Source organism: Nyctereutes procyonoides, unplaced genomic scaffold (assembly GCF_905146905.1).
Source record: "Nyctereutes procyonoides isolate TBG_1078 unplaced genomic scaffold, NYPRO_anot_genome, whole genome shotgun sequence".
Lineage (NCBI taxonomy): Eukaryota > Metazoa > Chordata > Mammalia > Carnivora > Canidae > Nyctereutes > Nyctereutes procyonoides.
This window is the reverse complement of record NW_026575146.1, coordinates 27,988,550-28,014,031: the sequence shown is the minus strand read 5'-3', so window position 1 is coordinate 28,014,031 and position 25,482 is coordinate 27,988,550. Positions and strand designations below refer to the sequence as shown.

At 38.9% G+C, this 25,482-nt stretch overlaps 1 protein-coding gene across 2 annotated transcripts in view; it reads right to left on the bottom strand.

Moving 5' to 3' along the window:
• HSF2 (heat shock transcription factor 2) overlaps positions 1 to 7,159 on the bottom strand; it is a 33,891-nt gene extending 26,732 nt beyond the window's left edge. For both annotated transcript variants that reach the window (XM_055309729.1, XM_055309730.1), the window contains exon 1: positions 6,925 to 7,159. In XM_055309729.1, the coding sequence (XP_055165704.1) occupies positions 6,925 to 7,017 (93 nt within the window). In that variant the 5' untranslated portion in view covers positions 7,018 to 7,159. The remainder of the gene's footprint in view (positions 1 to 6,924) is intronic.
• Between the last annotated feature and the right edge of the window lie 18,323 nt (positions 7,160 to 25,482).

The window sequence follows — 25,482 nt, the reverse complement described above, 5'->3', positions numbered from 1 at the left end:
ATCGTTAAATCTCTTTTGAAACCAATTTGAACTACCTTCTGGGAGAATGGTTCATACCCTATATTTCAGCAATTCCAATCTCCAATGAATGTATATATACCTTAAAGAAATTATTGCTTATATACACAAGAAGTGTATAATATTCATAACAGCATTTGGCACAGTTGATCATCTTTTTTTGAACCATTTTTTTCATTAACTTCTTTGATCTCGTTCCTTTTTCTTCCTGTTGTACTGTTTCTTTTTTTTTAATTTTTTTATTTATGATAGTCACAGAGAGAGAGAGAGAGAGAGAGAGAGAGAGAGAAGGCAGAGACACAAGCAGAGGGAGAAGCAGGCTCCATGCACCGGGAGCCCGACGTGGGATTCGATCCCGGGTCTCCAGGATCGCGCCCTGGGCCAAAGGCAGGCGCCAAACCGCTGCGCCACCCAGGGATCCCCTGTTGTACTGTTTCTTCTCAATCTCCTTTCCTAGTTGTTTCTTATTTTCACACCCTCTAAAAATCAGAATGACTTTGTCTTTCATCTCCTTCTATCTCTATTTGTTTCCCTGTATGATTTCATCCAGTCCCATGGCTTTACCACTCATATGCTCCACAAACTCCACCCTGAATGCCAGTGTCTTATATCCAAAAATCCTGTTCAACATTTCCACTTGGCTGTCTTGGAGTGTAGAAGTCATTCAGGCTGTTCAAAAATATTCCTGTTCTTCCTAGCACTGAACTTCCCCATCTCCTCTTAAATTATTAGTCATGATCATATGACCAAGTGATCAATGAAATGTAAGCTAAACAAAAACAATTTTCAAGAAACACTAGTGTCCATTGTAATCTCAAAGTTAATATGGCCACTCTCTACCTGCATTTCTCTGAATATTCCCCCATCTGACCAAATGGTCTCATCATTTATCTTATTGTTCAGGCCCAATCTGAGTTCTTATTCTTTGTCTTTTCTGCAACTTCAGACAATTAGTAAATTCTACTGCGTTACCTTTAAAGTAGATACCAAATCCCACAACTTCTCACCATCTCCACTGCAAATACCCTAGGCTCAACCACACTATTTTCAATACCACAGTGGAAAGTTATGATAATATGCAAACTAGTTCCCTAGATTTCCAGTCTCCTTACCACAGACCTAAGGCCCTACACCATCTGCTCCTTCCTGCTCTGACCTCAATCTCACATTCTCCAAAGATACTCTAACCACATGGACCTTCTCCAAACACATGAACATGCCATGTTCAAGGCCTGTATGTTTGCCATTCCCCTTTCAAATTGTTCAAATCTCTGCTCAAACATCATCTTCTCAGAGTGGCTTTCCTCATCATTCTACCCAAAATACCCACAAATCCCAGTCATTTTATGTGCTAGTTACTGATTTATTGCTCCAAGTTCATTCTTCATTGTCTGCTTTGCAAATATAGAGCTGGGTCCCTTAAATATCTTTTTCTAGATAGCATGGTGAGAAGCTTTGTCAACAGAAGACACTAGAGAGATACTCTAAGAGAAGGGAGGTCTCCTTCCTATTTCCTGGTTCTTTAAAAATACCAGACTCCGACAGTGCAGGTCAGTTCTCCAAGCATCTAGCTCTTGAAGTACAGAAGGTCAGCAGCACAAAGCCAACAGCTTTCCCCAGCATTCTCTCTCTCTTTGGAGGCTTCAAATCATAGTATATCTGGCAAGACATGTCCCCACGAACAGCTGTCAAGGGTGCTCTAGAACAAGGGTTGATAAACCTTTTCTTAAAGGGTTAAATATTTTGGGCTTGCAGCTCATAAGGTCATAATACTGCCCTTGTAGCAAGAAAGCAGGTACAAACAATATGTAAACAGATTGAGCATGGTTATGTCCCAATGGAACTTTACAAAACAGTTGACTGGCCATGGGCCATGGTTTGCCAATCACTGCCTTAGAAGGTGTATTTCTCCACAAGTTCTGAAGGATGAACTTCCAGTAAGTTCCAGATGCCACCAGTGCCTTCTTTCCCATGAAGGGAGATGTGGTCATATTGTTTTTATAACTGCCTATCCTATATTCTTTAGGGTTTTTAACTCCATTTCCCCTGATACAGCAATTCTCTAAGCTTCCCCTGTTTAAAATATTTAAAAACAGTTATTGCCCTCTTTTGTACTTTTATACTATGTGACATCTGTCTCCTAATTGGACCCTGATATCTCTCTTTACCCTGCTTTACTTCCTTCATGGTACACACCACTAACTGAAAGTATATTACCTGTGTTTGCTTACTGTTTAATTATCAGCGTCCTCCACTAGAATATAAGCTCTATGAAGTCACTTTGTTCACTACTAAATAAATGTATTCCTAGTACCTAGGACACTGCCTGGTAACAACATATTCATGATAAATACTTGTGAGTGACCAAATAAGTGAATTGTTGGCTATAGTGGACCAAAATATCTTTTTAGAAGTTCAACTCATGGATTATATCAAATGAAACAATGAATGCCACCTTGCTTGTATCTGCATGTGCTCTCCCCCTTTCTTTCATACAACCCTCATTCACTCATACTCTGTGTTTCTGCTTATGGTATTCCTTCAGTCTCTACTCTAAAATTAGTAGATAACCTCTGAGTGCAAAAATTCCACCATACTGCCATTTAAACCTGTGAGGCTCAAACAATACAATCCAAAACTTTCTCAACACATTCCATAAGGGGCACAAAAGTCACACTGACTAAGGTTGGGAGACAGGTAGCTTCTTTTTAGGCTTTATTCATAAAGGCTGGTAATCTTCCAAATAATAAGTTGCTACTGCTCTAACTGGGTAGTCAGTTAAAAACATCCAAAATATTCTTACTAATAATCTAATACTTCAATCCCATTACTTTAAAACATTTTTCAGAATAGAAATTTGTAGTTTTAGCCAGTCCATAACTTAATGTTCACCAACTATTCCTTCTGAGTTTCTAGCTCATCCTCTCTTACATATACAAATAAAAAATATTCATCAGGACGCCCAGGTGGCTCAGCGGTTAAGTGCCTGCCTTTCGGCCCAGGGGATGATCCTGGAGTCCTGGGATCGAGTCCCACATTGGGCTCCCTGCAGGGAGCCTGCTTCTCCCTTTGCCTAAGTCTCTACCTCTCTCTCTGTCTCGAATGAATGAATGAATGAATGAATGAATGAATGAATGAATGAATAATATTCATCAATGAATCTTCCATCACTTTTCTGTAGGCTCACCTAAGGTAGATTTTTACTCCTATTGTGCCACACCTACAGCTTTCTTGTTTTCACTTGAGGATAGTGTAATAGTGCAACGGTTACTCCGAAGTTCAAAACAATACCCAGACATCAAATTCTGGACGCTCAAATTATTCAAAATAGCTAGAAGACCCTGGATCAATACTCGTTTTGCTCCATTTCCTTCCTATTTCCTGATTTGTCTCTGTTGATTTGAGAGGGATGGAGAAGTAGAGAATGTCACAGGGCACAAAAGGCAGAAAAGATGGGTAAGAGGTCTTTTTTTTTTTTTAAGATTTTAATTTATTTATTCATTAAGAGAGAAAGAGAGAGAGAGAGAGAGAGAGAGAGAGAGAGAGAGAAAGGGAGAGAAGCAGGCTCCATGCAGAGAGCCCGATGCGGGACTTGATCCCGGGTCCCCAGGATCACGCCCCGGGCGGAAGGCAGGCACTTAAAACCACTGAGCCACCCAGGCTGCCCCTTTTTTTTTAAAAAAAAGTAGGTTCTACGCTCAGCATGGAGCCCAATGTGGGGCTTGAATTCATGAATCTAAGATGAAGACCTGAACTGAGATCAATAATTGGACACTTAACTGAGCCATCCAGGCACCCAGAGTATGAGGTCTTTAATGGAAATCCTTTCTTGGTCTTCTCAAACCATCTGAAGAACAGAAACACTAACAAAACAATTACTTCCAGTTCTTTCTTGCTCTTGTAACTACTTCACTTCAACGTACACTATCAAATTTCAGTAACAGTAAAGGCTGTTCCTCTATCAATGGCAAGAACTTCCATCCAACTTCCACAACCTCTTGTCCCTGAATATCAAGTTTCTGCAGTTGCTTCCAAGTTAAACCTGTGCCTTCTGTTTAGGACTCAGTTACATTTAAAAAAGCTTTAGGTTGTCCAACAATATTATCTTTGTCCCTCATTCTGGCAATAGACTGCCTACCAGAGCCAAAATAGCTATATAAAATTTTGAAGTTATGGGAAATGTAAAAACAAACAAAAAAATTAGAAAAAACGAAGAAACTTTTAAAGGGAGAATATGAGAAAAAATAAAAAATATATAAATGTTTTAAAGACACTCTGGATCTAAAGACATTTCTGTTATTTGAATCAATAATATATTCAGTATAATTTTGCTTGGAATATTCTATTTCGATAATTACTCATGAGAATGGGCATTACTTTATTTTTCATTTTAGTCATACTACAAGTTTTAGGAAAAACTGTTATAAGAGTAAGTCTTCAGGAATATTAAGCCAGGCTTTTCAAACTGCAGTTGATTTTTTCTCCTTACCTTACACTCAAGCTAGAAGAGTAAGTTATTTTCCAAAAGAAAAAAAAAATTGCATAGAAGATTGCCTGGTTTCCAAAACATCTGCTGCTTCTAAAAGGTCTTAATATGATTTTCACTCAGATAGTATAAATGCTAAATTACCGCGACAGAAATTCAGCAAAACATGTTTGAAGGAAACCAGAAACAACCATAAATAGCATCTTCTAAAAGATGAGAGTAACTTATTTTGTTTTTTCCATTTAACATCATTGTTTACTTAAGAGTTTTACCTTTCCCTTCATTGTTAACACTGTTCTTGGAAAAATCTGTGGGAAAGTAATAGAGACAGACTTCCTAAGCAACCAAGCTAAGCCCTACACAACATTAATCCACAACTATTCACTGACTTGAGAAAGGGTAACATTTTGATATAACACTAAATATTGTGCCTACCTATGTTAAGTGAAGTGCTGTTGATAGAAGACTGATCTCTGATCTGGGAGGTCAGAAATCTATGTTAGAGTCTCTTCTCCATTAGTAGCTAGCTTTATAATTATGGATAAGAAATCTACTCTAAGCCTCAAATCCTCATCTATATAATAATGAGACTAAAGTAGATTACCGCTAAGATTCTCTTCAGGCATAATGTCATTCCCACCATTTTTATTATATATTCTAAGGATTTCATTGATTCATCAAACATTTATTAAATACCTACTGTGTCCTTGGCACAGACACAGTCTTTGCCCTCACTGAATTTATATTTCCGTTGTCCCATTATCTATTAGAAAATGAGTAAAACATAAGCTTAGACTTAACAATGGGATAAATAATTATTTTTAAATGGCCATCCAAGCCAAAAGGTATGATAAAATCAGCTTGGTTGGGGAGAGATTCTCAGACCAATCTCTAATACGAATACAAGGCTGAGTAACAGCAGTCTGTGCTGACCCATCCCTGTCAACTTTTAATCCTTCTGACTGATGAAAAGCATGAGACATCTGTTTATTTTTAAGTGTACGCTGGCGGCTGTCTTCCTTATTTTCACCTTTCTTTGTACAACTGCATAGAATTCATCAAATGCTCAACACACACCATCCAACTGGTGATACTGACCTTCAAGAAAATTAAGTCCTAGAAAGGGTATATATATAAAATTTAAAAAAAAAAAAAAGAAAAAGAACAAATGACAGTGATAGGCGGAAGAATACGGTGTTACAGCAGTCAAAAACTTCATGTACTCCATACAATGCGTAAGTAAAACTGAGCTCCTGTAACAGGAAAGAAGAAAGAGAGGAGGTAACATATACTCAGCACTTAACAGGTGCCAGGCACGGGGAAGGCAGTTTTCACTTACTCTTCCCGGCCCTCTGAACAAGGTGATATCCCAAACAGATTGATCAATCGCAGCCAGGAAAAAAAAAAAAAAAATCCACTCCACTTCACAAAACTCCCCCCAAAACAGCCCGAGCGCATTCGAAAGCAAATGCACTGTTGACGTCATCATCATTCTGCTTAGAATCTTAGTATTTCAAACTGGAACTGTCCCGGGTCACCCGGGCAACCCCATTCATCTTGAGGACGACGCAACTCAGGCCACACGAGATAGGGAGCCTGCCTAAGGTCACCATCACTGCGCAGGGGCGGAGGGCCGGGCTCAAGCCCACGGCCGGGGCAGGCATCGCATCCCACTCTCCCAGCAACTGTTCGGTGAAACTGATTCATTTTGGCTTCTCGCTGAGCTAGTGGACACCCAGCAGAGCACTTTTATTAAAAATGATCACCAAAAAAAAAAAAAAAATCTGTTTCTACAAATGGCTCAGAATTCCCCCCCCCCTACACACACACACAAGAACCACGTCCCGTTTTCTACCTAAAATTTCGAGACCTACTGAGTGAGCACCAGTGGAAGCAGCTGCGTTTGCAGGTACCTGCGCCCCCGACTGCTCTCCTCGGGGGGGGGGGGGCTCCAGGTGCAAAGCGGGGTGTGTTTTCCAGTGAGGAGAATCAGGTCGCGGGGGGAGAAGATCCCTCAGACGAACGCCCCCCCGCGCCCCCCCCGGCGAGGGAGGGCGGAGGATGAGTGTGCAGGAACGTGGCTCCCGCGCCCGCCGCTCGTCGGCCGCCCCCCTGGCCCCGCCGGGCCGGTTCCGAACGCCGCCGAGGGCCCGGACCGTTACGGGGCCGCCCGGGCCGCGGAGCCCGCGCGGGCCGCCCCTCCCCCACCGCGGCCTGAGCCCGCGGCGCCGGCCGGGACCCCCGCGGCTCCCCCGCGCGAACAATACAAGGGGTCCCTCGCGAGCCTGAACGCCGGGGCAGCGCCGCCCGCCGCCCCGCGGGCCTCGCCGGGCCTCGAGCCGCAGGCCGCGACAGACAAGCCCGCGGGAGCCGCGGCGGTTAGTCAGGGGGTTCGGAGGCCGCCGTGCCCTCGCCCGTACCTGGCTCCAGGTGATGAACTCGTTCGTGTGGGCTTCCTCCACAAGCGTCCACAGCTTGCTGAGGAAAGCCGGCACGTTTGAACTCTGCTTCATTGTTAACGAGACGCTGGGATTCCGAATTCTACACCCGAACACGGCGGCGGCGGTGGCGGCGGCGGTGGAGGCGGCGACGGTGGTAGCGGCGGCGGCAGCGGCGGCGGCGGCGACGGCGGCAGCTGCTGCTCCGGGAGAACGCCCACCGCGCAGGCGCAGCAACTCTCGGGCCCCGCCCCCCCAGCCTCGCCGAGCGCGCAGCGGGGCGGGGCGGACCGGCCGCCGCACATGACGGACAAGCCCCGGCGTTCGGCCCGTGCGCGCTGGGCCCGCGTCGGCCCCGCTCCCGACCAATCGGAGGCGCGGGCCGCAGGACAAAGGAAAGCGATTGGACGTTGCGGACGGCGGGGGGGGCGGGAGCAAAGGGGGCGCTGCCTTCTCATTCGCCTTTTATACCCGAGCCGTCACTGTAGCGGACCTCGGGCGCCGTGGGCTGTGTTTGGCTGTTTCACGTGGAGACGGCTTAGGGTTTCCGAGCTGGGGCCGGGAGGCTACGGAAAGCCCTCCGGGGTGTTTCAGCGGTAGGATTGGCCGGCGACGCGTGGTGTGCGCCGGCCCGGAGGAAGTATAGTGATTCACGTGGGGGGGGGGGGGGAGAGGGCAGGGGAGGGCAGCAGCTTGCAAACGTGATGTGCTAGGCCCCAACTTGAAACTGTCTCACAAATGAGTAAACCTCGCCCTTAAAGTTTCATTAGGAGGAAAAAGAAAAAAAAGTTCCACGAACATACGTTTATCAAAAAGAGGAATTTAAATATCCTAAGTACTGCAGGGAAGCAGGAAGGGTAATAGACACACTACACCGCTGGTTGTTAATTGAACAGACATTGCACGCCAACCGTGTGCTCGGCACAAAAAAGAAATGGTCTCGCTTGTAGCCTTTCAGTAAATTAAAATAATTATTCCTGCATACACGTAACAAGTATGCTCCTGTTTCCTAGAGATCGTCTGATACAGTGCGGGGGGGAAAGCTGGACCTGGAATCAGCACAGCTGAATCTAAACCCAGCTTCAAGGACACTTCAGTGGATATTAGATTACACCAGTTCTGTGTAATTTAGAGTAGTAGTCCCTTACTCTGTCAGAGCCAGACTACTCCATCTCCTCATTGGAACTAAGATTATCCCTCCTTTTTACCCATGTGAGATAATATTAATAGGTGTAGCAATAAAAAAAAAACCATACAAAATTAAACTTTTCCTTTTTGCAAAAATCACCTGAATATTAATTCACAAACAAGTCAGAGATAATATTTTATACAGAATTCCTGGGTGCATGTAAAATAATACCTTAAAAAGTAAAATGCAATTTCCAGTGAGCAAATATTTATTGAATAGTGACTCTCTGTTCAGCCCTCATCTGTTTGCTGAAGCAAAACCAAATACATGGCGGGATGTATCCAATACAGTCAATGTATCTGCATGAAAAAATTAATACTTGAGAGCACTTATATATGCCTAGGGTTTTCTATATTTTATCTGTCCTATTCCCACAACAACCCAATAAAGTTTATCTTATCATCCCATTTTTACAATGAAGATTCTAAGGCCCAAAAATGAATTAATTAATTTATCTGTATTGTAGCTAGTAAATGAGAGATGGAATTTACACCCAGGGTTTATTGAGCTCAAAAGTCTGTGCTCTTTCCATTGCATGATGATGGCACCACCTCCTTAAGAGGCTTATATTCTAACTCAAGAAACAAGATAAACACAATGATGAGCAATTATTATTTTTTTAGAGAAAGCTAAATTTGGGGATTCCTGGGTGGCTCCACGGTTTGGCCCTTGCCTTCGGCCCAGGGTGTGATCCTGGAATCCAAGGATCGAGTCCCACATCGGGCTCCCTGCATGGAGCCTGCTTCTCGCTCTGCCTGTCTCTGCCTCTCTCTCTCTCTGGTCTGTCATGAATAAATAAATAAAATTTTAAAAAGAAAAAGAAAAAGCTAAATTTATGGTATTAAAAATACTAGGAAAGTTGAGAAAGAGATAAGTAAATTAAGTTAATAAGAGAAGATATCATGAAGGATGGTGACCTTAAGTTGGATCTTGAAGTATGGTTACATTGGAATAGCTGAAAGGAAGACAACAGTGGCCAAAATGAGAGGCTATTGAGCATGATCTGTCTATGGAGAGTGACGGCTCCAGAGGTAAGACTGGTAATGTCTGAGGGGGAAGATATGGCCTCCTTTCATGGCATTGAGTTATTTCCATCTGAAAAAAAAAAAGTGTAGTTAGATACAAGCAGAAACTACTCTGGGCATTCATCCTGTACAGTTATAGGCTTGGGGGTTAGTGGGGCTCTGGACTTCAAATGCTTGGTTTAATGCTCTGCTGTCGCTGTCTTGAAATTCTTCCTTTTTTTTAACAAGGCATCTTGCATTTTCATTCTGAATTGGGCACTGCAAATTCTGTAGCAGGTCTACTTTTAATATATTGCATCTTGTAGACCAGTTGTTCTCAAACGTGCATCCAAACCACTTGGAGAGGAGATGCTGTTAGTATAGCAAATAAATAAATATCATGTAGATAGTATTTATTCACTTATGAGGCCAGCTAAGGGGATAAGTTATTAACCAGGAGGCCTGGTGATGAGACCTGGAAATATTGAGCGCGTCTAAAATCTCGAGGCTTTGGAATTGAAACTATGTTTTTCATACTCTGACACATATATGTACATATTTTTCCTTTAAATCAGAGTGACTCCAACTTCAGCCTATGTCAGCATAGCCTGGAGGGCTTCTAAAAAAACAGATTGCTGCTTTTCCTCCCACTCTACAGAGTAGGTGGGGGGTTCAGACTAACAAGTATTTCCAACAAATTCCCAGGTGATGCAGATACTGCTGACCCTAAGAACCACTGTTATAGAGAAAAAAAATAGTAAAAACTGACCTTCCTTTGCTAAGATGTGCAGACTTATTACTCACTTTTCATCTCAACAAAATCCAAATATTCCAGAAATAAAATAAACTGTTTTCTTTTTCTATGGACTTAATCCTTAATATTTATTGTAATAAACTTTTTTTTGAAAACTTTAAGAACTGACTAGAGACATTTTGGGGAGAAGAGAAAATCACTATTGACTCATTTGCACTTGTATTGCACTCAATTATAAAACTTGAGAAGGGAAGAAAACCAAATCATGCTAATTCACAGATATTTGCCATCTACAAATCCCATAAATATAAGAAGAAACAGGTGGCCTGGGTGGCTCAGTTAAGCATCTGCCTTCAGCTCAGGCCATGATCCCAGGGGCCTGGAAATTGTGCCCTGAATTCGGCTCCCTGCTTAGCAGAGACCCTGCTTCTCCCTCTTCTGCTGCTGCTCCCCCTGCTTCAATGCAGTCTCTCTGTCCAATAGATAAATAAAATCTTTTAAAATACATATATATATAAGAAAAAACAAAATTTGACCCAGTGTCCACAATTTTGTAACGTCTACAATATTAGAAAATAAAAATGTCACTTTCTGAAAGTGAGTTTCCTCCTGTTGACTCCAAATTTTAAAAGTTAAAATATCTCCGTGGCTCATTTCCAGACTGAGTGTACGATTTACAAGATTTAGAATAACATTAGAAAATATGAGTGACTTAGGCTTTACTTAGGAAACAGAAAAGCATGTTGTAATATGCCTTACTGCTTCAAAGCCTCTCATTCAGATTGTACAAATTCAATCTGATCAATTATGCAAAACTAATTGGAATCAGCAGTACAAGCACAACAGTAGCTTCTAAAGATTGTTTTATAAGTAGAGCATGATTGGAACCAAAGGTGAACTGCACAGAGGTTTTCATCTACATTCCTATCTGGACACAGTGTTGAGTTTTTTCAATTTTGTAATGACTCAGCAGGCCTTTGACAAATCACTAGACACCTCCAAGTCCTAGATCCTTATACTAAAAAATGTGATTGAAAATACCTGTTATATATACTTCACAGAGTGGTTTTGAGGATCAGATACATTACTTCTTCAGCCCACCTCACAATCTTGAGATATCTTTCTGAAGCACAAATCTGAAAAGGTCACTTCCTGACTTAAAACCATTCAGTAGGGATCCCTGGGTGGCGCAGCGGTTTGGCGCCTGCCTTTGGCCCAGGGCGTGATCCTGGAGACCGGGAATCGAATCCCACGTCGGGCTCCCGGTGCATGGAGCCTGCTTCTCCCTCTGCCTATGTCTCTGCCTCTCTCTCTCTCTCTCTGTGTGACTATCATAAATTAAAAAAATAAATAAATAAAAATTAAAAAAAACCCATTCAGTAGCTTCCCATAAATTTCAAAATACATTCAAACGCCTTAAGATGGCATAAATAAACTCAAACCCGTAAGGTGTGCTCTGATGCCACCTGTCATTCCAGTCATTGGCTACCACTCTTCACCTTACTCCTACACTTAGCACACCCAACTGCTTGATACCCTACTGGTCAGGTTCGTTCACACTTCTACATATTTCCACAAGCTGTTGCTCCTGTGTAGAGAGCCCTTCTTCTACCCCATTAGACCTCATATTTCCCCTTAACCTTCAAAGTCATGTCCAATTCCATACAGAAGTCACCTCTTTTATGAAACTTCCTGGAGACCTTTATTTTTAGCACTTATTACATCATATTGTAATTATTTACAGGTATTTTTTCATACTAGTCTATACAACTTCAACATAAAGACTATGGCTATCACAGTGTCTTGCACATGTTCCACTCTCAATAAATATTTGTTGAATTAATCAATGAATACATGAACAGATGAGTACTAAAGTCACTTAGTCTTCCATGGTTCCCAAATTTGGGATTAGTGGCTTCTCTCATATGCTTCCATAGCATATGGAACTTGGTATTTACCACACTGCTGCTGCTCATTTATTTCTGAGCAGCCCTTACGGACCTGAAAGATTGTCCATACAATGTTCACTGTTGTATCCCTAGCAGCAAACATGGTGGTAATAATACAGGAACTGCCAATAAATATTTGTTGAGTGAATAATTTTAGCTTTTGAAACCCTTTGGATAGAATGTACTCTATTGAATAGTAAGGGAACTCCTTATAAGTTATTAGATTTCAATCCATATAAACTTTTTAGCTAAGAGAAGAAAATGAAGAGAAGGAAAATTTAGGGATAGCTCAACTGAGAGGCATGTGATTGAGGAGCTATTAGTAGAGCAAATATCAGAATTCTGAAAATGCCAGACATTAATGGAATGTTATAGTCCCAGGCTTGAAGTCATTTGTGTTTGAAACAAACAGCACTTTGATAACAGTGAGAAAACGCTTAAATACTATATACTAGGCTTTTGAATAAGTAGAGAGCTAAGAAAAAAACTGTGAAAGTTAATTCCTTAAAATTTTTAAGAAGATCAACAAAGAAACTTTTTTCTAAGGCTACAGCTTGGGTGCAGAGACTCTGGCTGAATAAGCCTTTTACGTGGACATGTGTTACTACCACTTGTACCAGATTGGGGATAGGACTGCTCTACACGAAACTTCTACTCTAAGCCAAATTGGGTAAAATCTGACCCATCAACCAACAGAGGTGTTAAGTCCAGGTTTGCACAACTCCTTTCCATCTTAGTACTGAAAGTCCCTATGCCACAGGTACTCCCTTAGCCCCAGGCAAACCAGGATGGTTGGTCACACTAACTCTAGCCTCTTTCAGTTATTGACTTTGGACAAGGAGCAGGGAACTCATCCATCTAGGCCAAATAACTCCTATAACAGCAAGTGCAGATAAGTGATCTAACATTTAAATGCAGTTCTTACTTACTCTTTTCTGGAAGCAGGGTGTAGGTACTCTTTCATGGTATCCCAACAGCTTGATGATAAATAGAAGACCTCCATGTATCCTGCAAATCCGTATCCCAATGGAGGCCCAGACTCATGCAGACAGACATTGATTAAGACAGAAAACGTAAGGCCAGAAAACTTAAAAAGACTAGAATCAATAGAAAAATGTGGTAGATTAGTGACATGATCTTGATATAAGCCTTCCATTACTTCTAAGAATAGCATCATGCTAGGGCTCCAGTTTCTATCCCTCTGGGACTGGTCTTGCTCCAAGTAGAAGTAGCTAAGATAGGTGTTTGGACTTCATCTTTCTAGACAGCAGGGTTTAGATGATCATTGCATTCAGATAATGTGATGGTGGAGATCTGAGCCCCTTCCACAATTAAATGAACTGGGTTATATGGCTCGAGGACAGAAATCTACTTACACCTTGAAAGCAAGATTAAACTGAAGAAATTGGCTTCAGTTAGGAGGTAACCACTGTCATGTATGCCATGATCTGGGAGATGTGTACGGAGAAGTGGCAATGATTGGAACACTTCTAACCTCTTTAAAGTTTAGCCAAGTCCTGTGAGCAGCAGGGACCAGTGGAAAAGGGAGAAGTCTTTTCTAGTCTATTTGTTCACAGTGTGGTTTAGAATAGATTGAACAGAATTACTTCGGACCTTCCAGAGAAAAGTCTGGCATTGTTTGAATCAAGGACTTGCAAGAACACATTAAAGAAATATTAATTAATGGCAGGACCCTTCATTATAAAGATCTTAAATATGAGAATTATTACATTTCCTATAATTTACTTTAAAATGATGCTATTGAAACAGTGGTCTATACTGTGATAATTCATTGTAATCTAACCCTAGGGGCAGTTAGTTAACATTTGAAATACCCTAATTAGAAATGCATACTCGAGAGGTGGTTAGTTAGCACTTGAAAGACCAATCAAAAGCCTCCTCCCTGAAGGCTTTGTCTTAAGTTTTTTTTTTTTTTTCATCAATACCACACATTTTGTTAATTAGGCAAATAGATTTGTAAATGATTTTTCCATTGGTAAAATGAATGAGGTTCAGGATATGTGTTTGGGCTAGATACAGTGTATTGTCTTTCTCTAATCTTAACTAACCTAGGCTTCAGTATATCTTGAGCTAGTAGCCTATGCCCTTCTGTGTCTAAGATTAGGTACCCTAATTTTAGGATTCTCATAGGTCCTGTATTTAGAGGACTTTCTTGGTCAGTCCTGGAGATTTGGGTGCTTTGGGTCGAAGTAAAAATGGGGTCCCACATACATATTTTAGAATGCTTAAAGATGACCTATCAAGTTAACCAAATGTTAAGTAAAATATATGCTCTTTTCCTACCTTGATAAATGTCTTCATAATAACAAATTTGAAAGATATATATAAAGCTATGGTTTTATAAGAATTGAAGTTAGCAAAATATCCAAAAAGACCAAATTTAATTATTATTATCTGGCATTCTGTCAGTTGGGATGTCTTAGAGGATCAATAAAATAAATACATATGTAACTCATAAATTATCGTATGTTTATTCTATAAGAATGTTTTAAATCATTAGTGGGTTGCTATTTTCACATGATCTGTGTTCCATTTGATGATAATGATCAAAGCATTAAAAATGTAATCACTTTCAAAGAAAGTGATTTAAAATCTAAATTTGAGTATAGTTCATAAAATATTATATAAAGTAAGTACAAAAAATGAGAAATTAAAGTTATATTAGTATGTTTAAGTTATAAAACATTAAGAATTATGTAACAAAATTTAATAATAAATATAAATTGTAATTAATACATTTTAAATGGTTCCACTTTTGGCTATTGTGAGTAACACTGCTGTGAACATTGCTGCACATACATAATTTTATGCATTTAGCTTTTCTTGCTTGACAATGCACGCTGGAAATTCTTTCAAGTCAACTGACGTAGCTATAATTTACTTCTTTTAATGACTCCATGGTGTTCCATGGTGTGTGTGGAGCACAATATATTCAGCCATTCTGCTACTTACTGGTGGGCATCTGCTTTGTTTCAAGGCCTTCATTTATTTATTTATTTCACTCTGAAAGATGCTGCAAAAAAAAAAATCCTTAAACATGTCTTTAAATGTTCATGCTTTTATTTTCCAGATTAGTGAATTCAGATTTTCCTGTATAATTTGCATGGTAAATCTACACCTCCTATTATTGTGCTGGTATATAAAAAGAAAGTCCTGCTGATTAAAAAGCCCCGCTTTTGAGCTAACAGAATGCTATTGTACATGTATCCAACACTATGACGCTTCCTAGCAACCAGAAATGTCAACATCATGCTTCTGTGGTAATAGCAAAGGTTTAAGCTTGATAGAGAAGGATCTAATATTTGGTGCTAATGGGAGTTTCGACTATTACATAGAAATTTCAAAAGTAATAGCTTTATTCTTCAATATTTTCATAAAAAAATAATGCAAAGCCAGAAAACTATAAATTTTGTTACACATGACTTTGCAGGCGTTGTTGGCTGCTTCTGGGCCTGTTTAGTTCTAGTTTACTTTTCACTGGATTAAACTCATAATTGTCAGTAATGAACTCTAGTCCTTGTCAGCTGTGTGAAAAGAGTAAAGGAAAGGAACTAGGGTTACGAAGATACTTACTGAAATTGAGACCCAGAGATGTTTGATCACATTTTCATACATTCACAGTTGGTATGATACATATTTAATTTTTTGATTTGGAAGTTTTTTTGTTTTAAAGCATATGTCTTTTCACCACATTGTTTATAATTTACCCTCTGAAGACCCTAAAGGAATTCAGACCACATGTAGTATCCCAAGTCTCCTATCTGGTGTGCCTGGAGTGAGTGCTTGGCTTTCCAAATCAGCAGTCTTCCCTTTTGACTCTCTTTACTCCTTTGGACACTATAACTGGGAGTCAGTCATAGTTTTCTGATTTGCACCCCAATTCCAATGCTAGGCCCAGGGCCCTGCCTCGAATGCCCACCTGCTTGGCTGGGCTCCTCCCTTTATCCTCAAAATAAGCCTCTATTATACTAAGAAAAGAAATTGGAATTGAGTTCTGTATTTTTCATGATGACTGCTTTGATACTTTTTGAAAATGTAAAAATCTGCAATAAACAAAACAAGCACAAACAAAAACATGTTTTGGTTCTCCTGCCTTGCCTAGTGCTTAGTCGCGTAATTGGGTGCTCTGGTCCTAACTCTTGCTTCAACCAGCTAGATCATTTAGGTCTTTATGCTAGGTGTTATAGTCTGGATTGTGTCCTCCCTCCTTCCCCCACCTCAGCCCACCCAATTTAGATGTTGAAATCTTAACTCCTAGTACCTCAGAATGTGACTGTTTGGGCCCTTAAAGAGGTAATTAATGAAGTCATGTGGATGGTCCCTAATCCAATATGGCTGGTGACCTTATAATAAGGGATTAGGACAGACAACACACAGACAGAGGAGCAAGCATTTGAGGACTTAGAAGGTGGCCATCTGCAACTCAAGGAGAGAGGTTTCCGAAGAATCTAAACCCGACAACCTTGCTCTTGCACTTCTAACCTCAAGAACTGAAAAAATAAATGTCTGTTGCTTAAGATACTTAGTCTGTGACATTTTCTTATGGCAGCCTTAGCAAGCTAATACCTAGATGAGCATTGCAGGTACCCAACTATTCCTTGGCTTCCCTCCTTGGGGCATGGGTGCTGGCCCATGTAGGGAAGACGTTCACCATACCCATTGAATACTGTGACAGGATCTGCTGACCATCCACTCCCATCTGGCCTACAGCCAGGCTCCCTCTCCTACCCTGATTTTACCTGTTCCCTCCTCCTTCCTTGCACACTGGCATTGTTGGAAGTCTTGTAACTGAGATTGTTAATGTGCTCTCTGCCTGAGATTTGTGACCTTCAGCTGCACCAAAAACTCAGGTCATCCAAAGAATCCAACCATTTTGCATATTAATGCAACCTTAATCAAAATATTTACTTACCTGGTTCATTTATGACTGGATAAACTGATAAATACATTTTTTTATATTTTATTTATTCATGACAGACACACACAGAGAGAGAGAGAGGGAGAGGCAGAGACACAGGCAGAGGGAGAAGCAGGCTCCATGCAGGGAGCCTGACGTGGGACCTGATCCTGGGTCTCCAGGATCACACCCAGGCTGAAGGCGGCGCTAAACCGCTGGGCCACTGGGGCTGCCCTGATAAATATATTTTAAAGGCTATTTTTTTAAAGGCTATTAATATCTTTAATAATCACAACTTCATGATGATATAATAAGGCATTATTCTAAGCCTAGGTGAGTAGGTTAATTCTATTAGAATTATAGTTTAGTCTGTGATTAATTTACAACTAGAAAAGATTTAAGGGATATGCAATTTTTAATATCTAAGAAGAAAAAAAATTATCAGTATCTTAGCAGTAGTCAAATCATTTTTTCCCTTTGCTAGCCTACTACTTTTAAATTATTTTAAAATACATTTTTATGCTATTTATTATTAACTGCAAATATACATCAAAACATGTTGCTTCTCTGCTCAAAATTCTGCAAAGGCAAAAAAAAAAAAATTCTGCAAAGGCTTCCTATCCCTCTTTAAGTAAAAGCCAACAAGTTCAGGGCACCTGGGTGACTTAGGCAGTAAAGTGTCTGACTCTTGATTTTGGCTTAGGTCATGATCTCAGGGGCTGGGATTGAGCAGGAAGCCTGCTTGTCTCTCTCTCCCTCTGCCCTTCCCCCTATTCACTCTCTCTCAAATAAATAAATAAATAAATAAATAAATAAATAAATAAATAAATCTTAAAAAAAAATTTTTTTTTAAGCCACCAAGATCATCTCTTTCTACTCTCATTTCTTTCCAGATGTGCTGGACTCCTTTCTGTTCTTCAAACATATCAGGATCACTTTGCCTTAGGGCCTTTGCACAAACAGCTTCTCTGCCTGGAATGCATTTTCCTCAGTATCTCAGAGCCAACTCTCTCCTCTCAAGTGTTTGCTCTTGCCATCTTTTTCTATGAGGACCATCCTGACTAGCCTATTTAAAATTGCAATGATTTCTTACCACCACGCTTTCATGCATCCCTAATCCCTTTTTATTAGGGCAAGGATCTTTTTTTTATTCTTATTTTTTCCTTATTTGCAAAGGCCGGGATCTTTGTTTTCTCACTGATGTATACCAAGATCCTAGAGGAATGGTTGGCACATTACTGGCATTCAATAAATATTTTTTGAAAAATGAATAAATGAATGCATGAGAGGAGAAGATTTTAATGTAACATTCTATCAACTAAGTTAATTACTAAAACTGGCTAAACTAGAGCTGGCTGACTTGACATAAAGGCAGATTCTATTTAATGATGCATTAATCCTACTCCAAGTTATCAAAGAAATGGCTCACTTATGGGATCAAGAAAAAATATAGGCTGATCCTTAAAAACATGAACTAAAAATCAAAGCACTTTATTGTTATTATGAACTTTGTTCACTCAATAAATAAATGTCCAACATTTGCCATACCATCTGTAAAAAAGAAGTATTTGTTTCACCATTGAAAAAATTCAATATTAATATTTTTTGAAATTTTACAATAAACTTGCAGGATTCAAACCTTTTAAAATCGATTAAATTTTGGCATTTGAATGTTCTTGCTAGCTTTTCTTGGATAACTCTAGAAATATGCATTTTGAGTGTTTATTCTTTTTGTTTCCGTAATTGTTTGCCTATGTAATATACTTGTTTAATCAAAAAATAACTTTTTTTTCTCCAATTATCTTACTTCTATGAATAAAGATGTTGTAGAAGAAAGAGCACATATTGTTGACTCTTGAACAACTTGGAGGTTGGGGCACTGACCCTCGTGCAGTTGAAAATCCTTGTATAACTTTTGACTCCACAAAACTTTACTACTAGCCTACTGTTGACTGGAAGCTTTACCAATAATGGAAACAGTCGATTAATACATATTTTGTATGTTATATGTATTACATACTGTATTATTACAATAAAGAAAGCTAGGGAAAAGAAAATGTTATGAAGAAAATGAAAAGGAGGGGCACTTGGGTGGCTCAGATGGTTAAGCATCTGCCTTCAGCTCAAGTCATGATCCCAGGGTCCTGGGATAGAGCCCCTGCTTAGCAGGGAGCCTATTTCTCCCACTCCCCTTGCATGTGCTCTCTCTCTCTCTCTCTCTGTCAAATAAATAAATACAAATCTTTAAAACAAAAAAGAAAATCAAAGAGAGAGAGAAAAAAATATAGTACAGTACTGTATTGAAAAAAATTTGCTTGTAAATGGGCCCGTGTAGTTCAAATCCATGTTAAGGGTCACATGTACTTGGAGTTTTGTAGACACGGATTTGGACCCTAGCCCTGTCATTATTACTGACAGCATGACTGTGAATCTCTTTGAGCCTCAATCATTTACAAGATCTTACAAGGTTGTTGTGAAAATTTAGTTAAATAATGAATTCATTATGGATAAATTGTTCTGTAATAGTAAATATCCAAGAAATGTCCCCTGATACTGTCAACTTCCAAATAGTAAAATACTGTGTTTTTTTATGAGCAGTTCTTAGATATCTCCGAAGCTTATTTATAATTTTCAACTTCCACTAATGAATGAGCAGGCTTATATTTCATACTAGTTACTTATTCACTTGTAAGATATGGAATGCATTGATTAGTTTCGCTAATGTTTCTTTGAGTCTTATTGGGTGTCCTCAATCATATTAGTTCCACAAATCAAGCAAGGATACAATGCTTTGTGGTACCTGCCAAAGGAACTTATGATCACACAAAATGAAAATACACAAAGTAATTACAGAGTAATTAAATATTAACTAGGTAACATGAAATAAAGAGAGGGTTGGAGAGATTAGAAAAGACTTCATGGAAGGTGTGTAGGGCATGTGAGTTGACCTCAATTAACCCTTAATATAACAAAAACACCAACAAGAAGAAACACTTTTATAGCACTTTATATGTTCCAGGAGCAGTTATATGTACTTTACATTTATTAACTCATTTAATTTTGACCAAACTCTGATGAATTAAGTACTCTTTTATCCATTTTACAGCAGAAGAAAAGCTAAAGCAAGATGAGAATTAGTAATTGTGATATTCAGTCTTTGCCATCAAGATTACAAAAAAGTGAGAGAGGTTTATCAAAGGCAAAATCTATTATGAATATTGTGGAGGGACCACTTTTATCCAATAAATAACATACAAAATTCCCAGCTATTCTCCCAAACACACCCCATGCTTTAATACCATTAAACTGTTCCCTCTTTCACCTCATTGTTCACTTTGTTCTCCCCAGTTATACTCATTGGCACTCTTCCATTCCTCAAGATTCCTCATAGAGGTTGTCTCCTCATAAAAAGTTTTCATGTTAATCCTGATTCCCCAGAGAAAAATATTACACTACATGATGGTACTGATATGATACAGCTTTTACATTTATTTGTATCTATTATTGTATTACAACAGAGGAAAGGAATCATGGTTTTTTTTTTCATTTTTATCCTCATTATTCATTCCTTCTTGCTAGCCCCACCCTGGTGTCTAGTAAGTGTCTTATATAGTATAAGCATCCACAAAGCATTTCTAAAATAAATAAATTAGTGAATAAAGCCACTATTGGAACATGGGATATTGTTCTTCCCATGACACAGAAGTGGAAAAGAAGTAGATTTATAATAACTGTGAAAAAAGAACAAAATTTTCTTGAGACAATGGCTAAGATTATAGAAGAAGAAGGGAGTTTTATGGATGAAAAAGAACAGATCAAAAAAAAAGAAAAAGAACAGGTCAATGACAAAAAAATCATTAAAAAGAAATGAAAGAGCAATAAAAACAGAAGTTGAAATAAAATGTGATTAGAACAAGAGATAAAGTAAAAAATAGACAATAATTGGGAGATATTTGGAGAGAAGGAGTTGTAGAAATGAAAGAAATAGAAATAAGTAAAATTCAAAGGAAAGGAAACATGAAAAAACTGAGAAAAACATAAGACAATGGAAAAGAGATAGTGGAAAGGAATTTAAACATGCTTCATCTGTGGGAGTAAGTCTGTAACTGGGCCACCCTAAAAAGCTCTTCTTTGTAGAAGTTAAGATTTTTGTTTTGGCTTACCTCACTACCCCAGGGTGGAAAATCTTCAGGTAAGGAGCCCTGCATCTTTGCACTAATTGATGGTACTCATACCAGAGTTGTAGAGCTGCTGAAATCTTTGAAAATGGTGTTTCCAGAGTATTAAAAAATAAATTGACAATAAGATCCTTCTCTCATTATATGTGCCCTAGAAATAGTATTTGGCAACAATAGACATCATTAAGGACAGTTCACCTTTTTGTACTACTTTTAAGAATAAAGAAATCTCCCAATTATTTCGATTGATATGCTTTGCACACCCTCCTGTTGAGGAGTGTTGCTTATGCATGCCTGTGACAAGTTCAAGCCAGGTTAGGCTGTGAAATCCTTGACTCTCAGGGCCCCTGGGTGGCTCAGGGGCTGAGTGCCTGCCTTTGGTTCAGGTCCTGATCCCGGGATCCTGGGATCCAGTCCCGTGTTGGGCTCCCCGCAGGGAGCCTGCTTCTCCCTCTGCTTGTGTCTCTGCTTCTCTCTCTGTGTATCTCACGAATAAATAAATAAAATCTTAAAAAAAGAGAAAAAAATTCTAGGCTCTCTGACATTAACCTCCTGGCCTGCCCCTTTGGCTCCCTCTGCTGTTCACGCCGCGTTATTGCCGCGATCTGTGGATCCGTGCACTATTTTTGGACGCTGAGCTAAAAGCAAATACCACAGAAAAAGATTGCAGTTATTAAAAAAAAAAAAAAAACTATGAAAGAAACTTGAATCTCATCCTAAGAAGCCTCCAAGTGGCGTTTAATATGATTAATTTCCTAAGTTCCGCTCTCCCAGCACTAGAATTGATTATTTGCAGCAAAACTACATAACCAAATAGACTGCAGAGTTGTATTCCCTAGCATCAGATTTTTTTCCCCCTTGGGTAATATAAATTTTCTTTTGTGTTTTTTTTTTTACTTTTATAAAAATGAAGTAGAGCTAACATCTGATGTCAATTTTCTTTAAATTAATGATAAGACGTGAATGCACAGTAAATGATTCTTTTGGCAGGTATGATTTTTTTTTAAGTGTCTAGGCTTATGATTTCTCCGAGTTATTTCAATGATTCCCTAAGACAGTAGAATTTTGGGATACTCTATAGGATGCCTCATATTTATTTGAATATTTTTTAAAAGTTATTTTCCTAAATTAAAAAATTTCAGTCATTTCCAAGATTTTAGGAAACCATTTCAGCATTATATTTATAATATTGAATCAATTGCATTTATGACATGTATTACAAGAATGACTATGTGATATAGATCCACAAATTTTAATTTCTGAAATATCTATTTTCATGGTTTCCAAGCTGCTGAGTAATAAATACTTCCAACAGGGGTAAACAAGCGCTGTAAGGCCACTAGCATACTTAAAGTTCAGGCTGAGCAGCTCCTACAAACAGAGAGAAGACAATAAAAGAGGAAAGGGGTGGGAGAGGTGTGGAAATGAAATGAAGTGAAGGAGAAAAAGAAAGGAACAATTGTGTACCCATGTACTGTAACAAAGAGGAATAGAGCACCCAAACACTCTTGCCCAGGAAAAAAAAAAGCAAATGAGAATTTGGCATAGAAGCACATGCGTTAATCCTCTAATTCAATTTGACTTTACATAGTAGTTTTTACCAGTTTATGGTGAAGCTTAAAAGTTCATTGTGTAAGTGTAAATTTGGCATCTCTGAGCTTTGGAATTGACCTTATTTAGCGGTGAAACATGATTTTTAAGTTATTTGAACAAGTAATTTTTTGTTATCAAAGCAGTGACTATCCTTGTTAAAATAAATAAAATGAAGGATAAAAAGTGAGAATTAAAAGCCCTGTGGTTCCCTTCCCCATCTCCACCAGTATTAGTCATCAAAGGTATCAAATATATATTTATTCATTTGTATGTGGCACTCACACGGTATTATAGGGATTTACATATATTAGCTCACATAATCCTCAAAACGAACACCATGAAATACTATTATTATTCTCATTTTACAGATGAGGAAATAGGCACTGTAGGGTTAAGTTACTTAGCTCTCACATAGCTAGTGAATCTCTAAGACATTCCCAAAGTGTGCTTTATGTATTCCTATATTTATCAGTTTTGGATATCCTTTATTGACTTCTTGCTGTGATAGCTGAGGATTTAGCTTATTTTGCCCAAACTTTCCAACATCCTCGTCTTCAGATATATTTTCACAAAAATTTAATCTTCTGTGCTACAGCTTTAGTGAAGTTTCGTTAGTATAATTTTTTTTACTGCCCTTGTTTCTTGTTTCTCCAACAATAGAGAGCATCAATATCTCCATTCTGCAAAATACATGCAATAGCCCTCTTCATTCCTTCAATTCTCCTATTTTCCCTTCCACCTGTCATCTTTTAAAAAATATTTTTATTTTTTTTAAAGATTTAATGTATTTATTCATGACACACACACACACAGAGAGAGAGAGAGAGAGAGAGAGAGAGAGAGAGAGAGGGAGGCACAGACACAGGCGGCAGAGGGAGAAGCAGGTTCCATGCAGGGAGCCTGATGTGGGACTCGATCCCGGGTCTCCAGGATCACACGCTGGGGTGAAATTAGCGCTAAACCACTGAGCCACCAGAGCTGCCTCCTTTCACCTTTTATCACTGTACTTTTGCTTTTATTGAATTTCACATGTCTTACATCCTACTCCATAACCACAACACTTTCCTATTTTGTTCATATGCTGATTCTACAATACAAAATTCAATAAACACTGAAAATGTTATTATAATTGTGTAAATATTGGTCCCTGGAAAGTCAAATTGAGCATTATGTTTATATTTCTTTTGCTTCTTTCTTGTGGAATTGGTAATTGGTATCTTTTTTCCTTGCATCATTTGTCATGATTACATATTAAATTTTATTCAAACTTCCTGTCATACAGTCTATGATATGGTGGACCTTTTTACCACCAAGTTCTGTTTGGAGCTCTCCTTCTTCCTGTACGAGTTGCGGTTCTGGTTATCCTGGAACTCGCCTTCACTGCTCTTCTGAATAGAACTCACTGTTTCCTAGCATTTTCTTCTTTCTTGGATTATTCTTCCTTTTTTGTTGGAGTATATCCTAAGGAATTTCATCAGAGAGCACCACAGTAGCTAAACTTTCTGATGGCTTACGTGTCTGAAAATCTTTTTTTTCCGTTTTCACATTTGATAAATGGTTTTACTGTATGCAGGTTTTTAGGTGGAAAATCATTTTCCTTCCGATATTGGAAAGCATTCTTCGTTTGTTTTCTATCATCTAGTGGTGTGATAATGCTGATAATAGTGTGATTTGTTCCCTTTTAAGGAATTTGTTTTTATTTCCACACTGGAAAATTTAAATATATTGTTTTTATTTATTGTTTTAAAGTTTTACAGTGATATGGTTCAGGGTATATCTTTCCTTTATTTATTGAGCCAGACACATCATAGGCTCTTTTAGTTTGACTTTCATTGAAGTACTCGGTTGTAGATTTCTTCCAAGATGACGATTATTATTTATTACTATTACCACTTCCATTCTATAATCTCCACTCCCTCTAATGCCAGACATCTTAGAGTAATCATCTATGTCTTGTTTTTTTCTGATAGTTTCTATTTCTTATAGAAATAAATATATCTATATTTTGTAAAGTATTTTGTTATTTTGTAAAGTATTTAGTATTTTGTACTAATATTTTGTTATTTTGTAAATTATTTAGTATTCATATTTTAATTTGGCACATATTTTAATTTAACACGTTTGATTTCTGGTTTTTAATGCCATCCTTTTCTTGTTCTTGTTTGTTTGTTTATAGATTTATTTATTTATTTTAGAGAGACAGTGTGCCAGCAGGGGGAGAGGCGGAGGGAAAGAATCTCAAGCAGACTCCCTGAATGAGGAGCACGACAATGCAGGTTCTATCCTAGGATCTTGAGATCATGACCTTGACCCAAAATCAAGTCAGACGCTCAACCCACTGAGCCACCCAGGAACCCCTTATATAGTATCTTCTTGAATATCTCTGAAGATACAATAAGAAGTATAAGAAGATTTTTTTTAAGGATTTCTCTCTTTGATAAGTTACCTATGTTTTTCCTGACATCAATTTTGCTTATTTTGATCTTTCTCATTCATATTGCAGGTTTTTTCCCTCAGATTTTTGGTGGTCCTTGTCTGTCCATTTTATTTTTCGGGGGTAATAGAAAAGCTGAGTGACTGACTGCCAAAGGCAGTTACTGCACTGGTACGCTTTGTTTTAAGGTGTGTGGGTGGGGAAGTGCACATTATAATTTAGGACTCTTAAATGTCAGAGTTCCAACTCCCACACAACCTGCCCTACTTCTTCCCAAGCAGTGTTTTCAATTATTATAGAGAAGAATGGCTGTTTTTACTCCTTCCTCCCTCCCTCCCTCCCTCCCTCCCTTCCTTCCTTCCTTCCTTCCTTCCTTCCTTCCTTCCTTCCTTCCTCCTTTTCTTCCTTCCTTTCTTCCTTTATCCCTTCTTTCCTCTCTCCTTCCCTTCCTTCTTCCCTTTCTACTCTCCCTCCTCCATGCTATCTTTCTCTCTCTTTCTTTTCTTTCTTTTACCCAGAGC